Genomic DNA, 9363 nt, shown 5'->3' with positions numbered 1-9363 from the left:
ACACAAAGAAATACCTCAAAAACAAAAAAAGAACCAAGGCACTCTTCATATAATTAGTTTAAAATGCCTTGATTTTAGTTATGGCATGTTCAATAAAACAAAAAGTGTACAACTCTGAAGCGTTTCAGCAGCATGGCCTTAACGCGTCAGAGTTTTAAACGTTTTGTTCGATTGAACATGCCATAACTAAAATAAAGGCATTTTAAACTAATTATATGAAGAGTGCCTTGGTCCTTTTTTTGTTTTTGATGACCATTTTAGCCCTTTACCAAAGAGCACCTTCTACCTACACAATTCTACTGTGGTATTCCAGCAGCACTTCCTTCCCTTCGTTTTTCTACAAAGAAATACCCGTTTTTTAAATATATATAATATTTACCATGTTGTACTGTTTTGTTCTTGGTTTGGTGACTGCTGTGTTCACACACAACCTTGTTATGTGTTTGCAAAAACTGTTTTCAGGATCCCCTTTAAAAATGAGATGCTACATCCCAAAGGGCTATTCTGCCTCCATCTCTGATAATAAATAAACGCAAACAGTGGGATACCACCTGCTTAGAGCGAGTATGTTTGTGAGAGCAGTGTGTGTGTGTGTGTGTGTTCTAATGGGAGCTCTAATTAAGACTCTGGGGGTATCTGCTATCTGTCAGCGCTGATCGATCGGCTGGCAGAGACTGACAGCTCCTTCTGTGTGTGTGTGTGTGAGTGTGTGTGTGTGTGTGTGTCCCTGTCTTCACTCAACTCGTTGAGCTCTCTGCTCTCTGTGTGTGTTGGTGTTATGTTACTCGTCACTCAACACTGTCACTACTTGTGTCAGAGGAGGATTAACACACAGTGTGCCGCTCCTTTCACCTGTCAGCTTACTGGACACAGGGACATCGTTCTCTTTGACAGAGGGACAAGATGTTAGAGCGTTCTGAACACACACACACACACACACACACTGACTCTGTACACAGTCTGCCGCTCCTTTCACCTGTCAGCTTACTGGACACAGGGACATCGTTCTCTTTGACAGAGGGACACGATGTTAGAGCGTTCTGAACACACACACACGCACAAACCTCACACTTACATGAACCCTCCCCCCTCCTCCATCCCTCCTCCTCTCTGCTTCCTCTACTCCCCATCCCTCCTAATCCTCCTCTCCTCCGTGTGAGAGACCAAGGGTCCCTAGGGAGAGGAGAGCCCCCTTACCTGTCAACAGGAACCAACCGTCACCACACACACGCTCAGACACACGCTCAGACACAAACACACACACACAAGCACTTCACTCCACATCTCACACTTATTCAGTGATTTTTATTTCATTTTATTTAGAAACGTGTGCAGGATCAATCCCTTGCAGTGAATCCTCTGGTTTCCCTCATTGTCCTGATAGAGCATTATTTCATGGTACTGTGAGTGAAGATGATGATGGTGATGATGATGATGACAAAGATGGTGATGATGATGTTGATGATAATGATGATGACGAAGATGGTGATGATGATAATGATGATGATGAAGATGAAGATTATGAAGATGATGATGATGATGATGATAATAATAGAAACAGCAGACTCAGTCAGAATAATCAGGTCTACTTTATGATGTCAAAGTGCTGAACAGAAACTCCAGTGAACCAAAGAGAAAGAAAAATAAAACTACCAGGAAACTCCAGTCAGAGACGGAAATTGACAAAAACCTTTTTTTCTTCTTTTAATTTATCTTCTTCAAAAAACAATGCACAACTTGTACCACAATATTTGAAAAAGCTAAAAACACTTCAAAATATTAGTTTTGTATATATATATATATATATATATATATTTATATATCTATAGAATTGTATTTTTTCCTTCTTTCAAACGGATGCCTGTGAGTGAGTCTGTGATGTGATATGGTGGAGGGCCGGGGGATTGGGGGGGGGGGGGGGGGGGGGACCATACACACACACACACACACACACACACACACACACACACATACACACACACACACACACACAGGCGCAGTCTGACACACAAACCAGGCCAGGCTGTCATAACAGCTTCATAAGAGCTTATAACAGCTTATAACACACCATGCATATGCTCCTGTACTCCTACACGGAAACACATAGACAGTAACACAGTCCTCCAATCTCTCACAGCCTCCATATTACAAACATACAAAAAGAGCATGACTGCGGAATGTTTCAACGCCCCCCCCCCCCCCCCAGACCCCTTACAGTCATCCATCGTGCACCCTTCTACTCCCAGCCCCCCTTTCCTCCTCTCCTCTTCTCCTCCTCTCTGCCTCTTCGCTCCCTCTCTCAGGGAGCAGGGTGGGTGTGTGTCTGTGCTTCTCTCCCTCTGAGGGTGTAAGTGCTGCTTGCGTACTTTCCTCCAATAATCCTAAGAGTTCATTCTTAAATCTACTACAGCCAGTTCAAGTCTGAGAGACTGAGTCATCAATGGTTAGTGCCCAGTACCTCCTCTCTCCTCACCAATCTCTCTTTCTCCCGGAGCTACTGACAGACTGACAGTACATGGCCAGTCTTAGTATTAAAATAATTTAGAGTTTGAAATGAAACCTTTCCATCTCTAGCTGTTGCTTAAAAAAAATAAAAAGATAGCACTAAAGAAATTGCACTTAGACAAAAGAGCCAAACAGCAGTCACTTCACTGTGTGTGTTGTGTGTTTTATATCTTCTGTTTTAATGCGTTCTGTTGGAGACTCTGTCGTGTGACTAAGCTCACTCACACACACAGATTGCCGGGTTACCCACACTCACGCTGTACGTCGTCTTGACTGACGATAGAAAACTTTATTTTTTATTTTATAAATGTCCCCTTCCTCCAATTTCACAGGAGGAACAAAAAAAACGCAGCTCCTTGTTTCCCTGGGACATCATCAGAGCGTCACACAGTTACTCACATAGCCTGCACTCCCCTCCCCCCTAGGACAGACTGCTATAGACTGAACCGAACCAGACTGAAGCAGGCCAAACCAGTCCAGAACAAAGCAAAGACGTGGGTCTTATTTTCTTCCTTCAGGCAGAACCATACTAAAACAGGACAGAGAAATGTCACTTTCATTTTTTTGTCATCCTTTCAAATCCTCCCATCACACGAGAAAAACGAGGACCAGATAAAAAGTGGTAAACATATGAATAATTGTCTTTTTGCGTGAAAAGCATTTTTGATTGGTTGTCCTTAATGAGTGAAAAGCAATTTGATTGGCTGTCTCTCAGCATAGCTCAGCGAGTCTCGCTCCTCTAAGCGTGGCCACGTGCTCTGGGGGGGCGTGTCTTAAACAGGATGTGACACATGTGTGTGGGTGTAATCAGCCCAGGCAGCATCAGTAGGGCAGAGTGTCTAGGAACCTGTCAATCAGAGGTGGGGGCGGGACCAGGTCCTCCAGCTTCAGGTAGAAGATCCTCTGCAGACCCTGGGTCCTCTGGGAGCGGAGCTCCGCCCGAACACCCAGCACACAACTTAGAGGGGGCGTGGCCTTGGAGGAGGAGGAGGGGCCAAAGCCCAGGTGGTCTCTAAGGCAACAGACCACCTTGTTCTGCAGCTCCTCAACGCGCTTACTGTCCTTCAGTCCTGGGACCTGCTCTGTGGAGACAGAGGGGACAAAAGACGGGTTACAGACCAAACAGATATACAAAGAGAGATAGATACACACAATGCTCTTCCTTCACACACACAGTGCTCCTCCTTTACACACACAGTGCTCCTCCTTTACACACACAGTGTTCCTCCTTCACACACACAGTGCTCCTCCTTCACACACACAGTGCCACTCCTTCACACACACAGTTCTCCTCCTTCACACACACAGTGCTTCTCCTTCACATACACAGTGCCACTCCTTCACACACACAGTGCTCCTCCTTCACACACACAGTGCCACTCCTTCACACACACAGTGCTCCTCCTTCACACACAGAGTGCTCCTCCTTCACACACACATTGCTCCTCCTTTACACACACAGTGCTCCTCCTTCACACACAAAGTGCTCCTCCTTCACACACACAGTGCTCCTCCTTCACACACACAGTGCTCCTCTTTCACACACACAGTGCTCCTCCACTTGCTCAGAGCGCTGCCAGCTCAAAGCACAAACTCCATCTTGTTTTCTATTCAATTCCATCTCATTAGCTCCTGTGGATCTTGTTGTTATTATGTTACCGCAGCCTTAAACCTTAAACAGGCTCTAAACCTCCCAGACACACACACACCCTGTCTGTCTCTCTCACTGCAGATCAATACACACACTAACCTAATATACCCCCCCCCAACCGAGTCCTGTGACAATTTTACATATAAACACACAAACACGCACTCAAGCGCGCACACACACACATACACACTCAAGCACGCACTCTCACACAAACACACTCGCCTTCTCTAAGAGGTTGACATCAACACAAGTAGCCAGTGCTCAACAATTAGCAGATTATTCGCTCCTGTGAGCAGCCAAATGAGATTAGACACAGACACACACACACTCCACTGCCCTTAGCAACCCTACTGGCACCCCGACCAGCCTTAATGTGACACTAACTCATTCTGTAGAGAACAGGGTGTCCAGACAGTCACACACACCACACATGCACACATGCACACACACACACACATAAAATACATATACACACTCGTAGTTTGAGTCGCTGTGTATCAGTAAGAGTGTATGTGTGTGTGTGTGTGTGTGTGTACTGTGTGTGTGTGTGTGTGTGTGTGTGTGTGTGTGTACTGTGGGTGTAGAAAGTTGTAATACTAGCCTCAGTGTGAGACGTCTACTCTCTGTACGGTCTGTGTGTTTGGTGCTGCAGTCAATGTCAAGGTCCTTTTCACCTCTCACTGAGAGAGGCAGCTTTCAGACCTCATACTCTCTCCCTCACCTCTCTACCCCTCTCATTCTTCTCTGAATCCATTATTTCTCTCTCTCTAACTGAGTTCCTGGGGAGAAGGGAGGGAGGGATCGATGGCTGTCTTTCTGCAGAGGCCACTCTGCCTCGGTCGATGGTTCTAGCGGCTCTAGCGGTTCTACAGTAGCAGTGTCCTGTGTGCTGTGTGGAGGCGGCAGACTGCCACTGAGAGCCGTGTGGACACGATTCCAGAGCCGAGCTCCGCGGTGACCCGGTCGATCCGGCACGGAGTTAAGTGCTCCCCCAGAGAGGGGAGGAGGGAGGGGAGGGTGGGGGACGGGGACGGGGACGAGAAGAGGATGGGGGGAGGGAGGGGATGGGACTGTGTGTGGGGGAGGGGTGTAGTAGAATTTGAAATCTCAGAGTAACATGTTAGGCAAAAAAAAGTTAAACGAGGGTAAATAAAAGAGTGAGATAAAGTGTCTCTCTTTGTTGAATGACCCTCTGCTCTCCTCTGTCTGCTCTCAGCTCTTTACTCACTGGTGAAGTGTGGGGGGGGTAGAGTCGGAGAGTGTATTCTCTGTTCTCCGTGCAGGAGGCATTCAGCAGAACACACACACACATGACACACAAACACAAACACACACACAGGAATCAGTGATGCTCCTACGTGGTTCACACTCATGCTCTGATTAAGGGACCAGGTGTCAGGCAGGTGCAGCAGGTGCTGCCGGAGATCAGGTGTACCTTCCGGACAGAGGTGTGTTTAAGTGTGTGTGTTAGTATGTGTGTGTGTGTTACTGTGTGTGTTAGGGTGTTAGGGTGTTTGTGTGTGTGTGTTAGTGTGTGCGTGTTAGTGGGCGTGTGTATATGTGTATGTGTGTGTTAGGGTGTGTGTGTGTACTTGTTTCCCTACATTATCAGGACTCCAATGTCCTAACAATTCACCCGAATGTCCTGAGGTAGGAAAACAATAACTTTTTTGAAAAGTCAGGACTTTCTTCAGGTCCTGAATTTGTCCAAATGCTATTTTAAGCTTAAGGGTTAGGTTTAGGGTTTGGGGGTTAAGGTTAAGGTTAGGTTTAGGTTTAGGTTTAGGGTTAGGGTTAGGGTTAGGTTAAGGGGTAGGGTTAGGGTTAGGGTTAGGGGTTAGGGAAAATAGGATTTTTAATGGTTCCAAAAAAGTCCTGAAATTTCACGAAAATAAAGCTGTGTATATGTGTGTGTGTGAGTGTGTGAGACGTCAGTGAATTTAACCTGATTGTCGTGACAACACTGAGTGACCGAAGGCTTAACTTAAAGCCTACAAACAAAGGATTGGGTGTGTATTACCTGTGTGTGTGTGTGTGTATTACCTATGTGTGGGTGCATATGTGTGAGTTACCTGTGTGTGTGTGTGTGTGTGTGTGCGCGTGCGTGCGTGCACATGGGTGGGTGTGTTACCTGTGAGCAGAACCAGGGCAGCCAGGCAGGAGAAGGCTGAGGTGTCCAGGTTGAGACTCTGTAGATGAGAGGAGAAGTCTCTGATGGAGTCCAGCCACTCTCCAAAACCTCTCAGACACTGGAACCTGCTCAGCACCAGGCCATTACAGAACACCAGCTTATCCTCCGACAACAAAGACCTGACAGGGAGAGAGGAGAGCGAGAGGAGAAAGCGAGAGAAGAGAGAGTGAGAGAGAAGATCGAGAGAGGAGAGAGAGAGAGAGAGAGAGAGAGGAGCGAGAGGAGAGAGAGAAAGAGGAGAGAGAGAGGAGAGAGGGGGGAGAGAGGAGAGAGAGGGGAGAGAGAGGAGAGAGAGAGAGAGGAGAGAGAGGAGAGAGGGGGGAGAGAGGAGAGAGATAGGAGATAGAGGAGAGAGAGGAGAGAGAGAGAGAGAAAGAGAGAGAGAAAGAGAGAGAGAGAGAGAGGGGAGAGAGCGAGATCGACAGGCGGGAGACAGAGGAGAGAGAGCGAGAGGAGAGAGAGAGGAGAGAGAGGAGAGAGAGGGGAGAGAGAGGGGAGAGAGAGAGGAGAGAGGGTTACTATGGGTGAAGTTTGATCCAGGAAGGTTTGCATTAGATTGTGGGGGTCTAAAGAATGATTGCAAAGAGCAAGAGCAGATAGAGAGTATTAGTAGACTGTGTAGTATAGATATAGAACACATAGAGTGGGTTGATCTCTGTGCCCTGAGTGTGTGGTGGCAATCACATGACTCTTATGAGCTTTCCTATTGGTTTTCGGTGCCCCGGTCTAAAACACTGCACAAGGAAACGATTACAATAACTACAAATGAGAAACAGTGGCAACACACACACACACACACACACATCAAACGCAGGCATGCAGCTGATTAAAGTGTTTTCCAAATTAGAATGCTTTAAAACATTCCTGTGTTTCTGTGCAGCGGTGTGGGGGAAGGTGAACGGTTAGGGCAGAGGGCTGTGTGTGTGTGTGTGTGTGTGTGTGTGTGTGTGTGTGTGTGTGTGTGGGGGGGGGGGGGGGGGGCTGTGGTACACAGTGGAAACACAGATCCTGGTCTTAATAAGGAAATGAAAAGCTTTTTCAGATGCATTTAACCATTGTTTACACACGACACACGGTCATCCTACTCCCCTCTTATTATAGAGAGATAAAATGGGGGGAAAGGGAGAGAGAAAGGAGAGAGAGAGAGAGAGAGAGAGAGAGAGAGAGAGAGGGGGAGAGAGAGAGAGAGAGAGAGAGAGAGAGAGAGAGAGAGAGAGAGTGAGAGAGAGAGAGAGAGAGGAAAGCTTTGACTATGTACAGACTCAGTGAGCATAGCCTTGCTATTGAGAAAGGCCGCCATAGGCAGACCTGGCTCTCAAGAGAAGACAGGCTATGTGCACACTGGCCACAAAATGAGGTGGAAACTGAGCTGCACTTCCTAACCTCCTGCCAAATGTATGACCATATTAGAGACACATATTTCCCTCAGATTACAGCGATCCACAAAGAATTAGAAAACAAACCCAATTTTGATAAACTCCCTTATCTACTGGGGGAAAAACCACAGTGTGCCATCACAGCTGCAAGATTTGTGACCTGTTGCCACAAGAAAAGGGCAACAAGTGAAGAACAAACACCATTGTAAATACAACCCATATTTATGTTTATTTATTTTCCCATTTGTACTTTAACTATTTGCACATTGTTACAACACTGTATATATACATAATATGACATTTGAAATGTCTTTATTCTTTTGGAACTTCTGAGTGTAATGTTTACTGTTAATATTTATTGTTTATTTCACTTTTGTTTACTATCTACTTCACTTGCTTTGGCAATGTTAACATATGTTTCCCATGCCAATAAAGCCCTTAAATTGAATTGAAATTGAATTGAGAGGAGGGATAGAGAGAGAGAGAGAGAGAGAGAGAGAGAGAGAGGAGGGAGAGAGAGAGAGAGAGGAGGGAGAAAGGAGGGAGAGAGAGAGAGAGAGAGAGAGAGAGAGAGAGAGAGGAGGGAGAGAGAGAGAGAGAGAGGAGGGAGAGAGAGGAGGGAAAGAGAGAGAGAGAGAGAGAGGAGGGAGAGAGAGAGAGAGAGGAGGGAGAGAGAGAGAGAGAGAGAGAGAGAGAGAGGAGGGAGAGAGAGAGAGAGAGGAGGGAGAGAGAGAGAGAGAGAGAGGAGGGAGAGAGAGGAGGGAGAGAGAGGAGGGAGAGGAGGGAGAGAGAGGAGGGAGAGAGAGGAGGGAGAGAAAGGGTTGTGTGTAAGCCTCATATGAGGCTCTGCACTAACATTAGCTGTGCTGGTTTAGCAGTTATGAGAGAGATGAAATACTTTGTGTCTAATTATCCTCATTACAGTTTAAGAGAACTCCACCCTCTTCTACATACAAACACACACACATACACACTCACTCATAAAAATGCATGAATGCATGCACCCACACCCACTCACATACACAAACAAACACACACACACAGACATACTCACTCACAAATAGATACACACGCTCAGCACTTGCCAGTCAGTACCAAGTGGGGATCCCAAGAGTAGAGGAGAGGAGAGAGGAGAGAGAAGAGGGGGAACAAGAGAGAGATGAGAGGGAGAGAAGATGGATGGATGGATGGATGGGGAGGTTAAGAGAGGGCACTAGAGAAGAGGAATGAGGGATGGTCTGGAGAGATGGAAGAGGAAGAGAGACACAGCAGACAAGATATAATCCAGCCGTCAACAAACAAACACACACACACACACACATCATTGCTCCCTCCTGGATGTCTGCCACACATTCCTCTCTCCCCTGACTACAACCGTCACCACAGTGATTGCTCAATAACCATGACAACCAGTTAAAAAGTGATTACGGCAACACCAGCAGGACCGGAGCAAATATACCCTACACACACACACACACACACACACTCTCTCTTTCTCTCTCTCTCTCTCTCGCTCTCTCTCTCTCTCTCTCACACACAAAAAACACACTAATGTGCGTGCTAACACATACATTGGGGACCAGAGGCATCTGGGTTCACCACAGGGCCATAGCAGGTTCGCAACAGCAATCACAGTGAGT

The 9363-nt window shown here is 46.7% G+C and overlaps 1 protein-coding gene across 1 annotated transcript in view; it reads right to left on the bottom strand.

The window, feature by feature from the left end:
- Positions 1-1570: 1570 nt before the first annotated feature.
- LOC311121598 (nuclear receptor subfamily 4 group A member 3-like) overlaps positions 1571-9363 on the bottom strand; it is a 28998-nt gene continuing 21205 nt past the window's right edge. The window contains 2 exon segments of the mRNA XM_084157979.1: positions 1571-3587; positions 6288-6466. Of these exon segments, the coding sequence (XP_084014105.1) occupies positions 3328-3587; positions 6288-6466 (439 nt within the window). The 3' untranslated portion in view covers positions 1571-3327.

The sequence above is a fragment of the Coregonus lavaretus genome (assembly GCF_964263955.1).
Source record: "Coregonus lavaretus genome assembly, chromosome: 3".
Classification (NCBI taxonomy): Eukaryota; Metazoa; Chordata; class Actinopteri; order Salmoniformes; family Salmonidae; genus Coregonus; species Coregonus lavaretus.
Note: the sequence above shows the minus strand (reverse complement) of the source record. Positions and strands in the feature narration are given on the sequence as shown.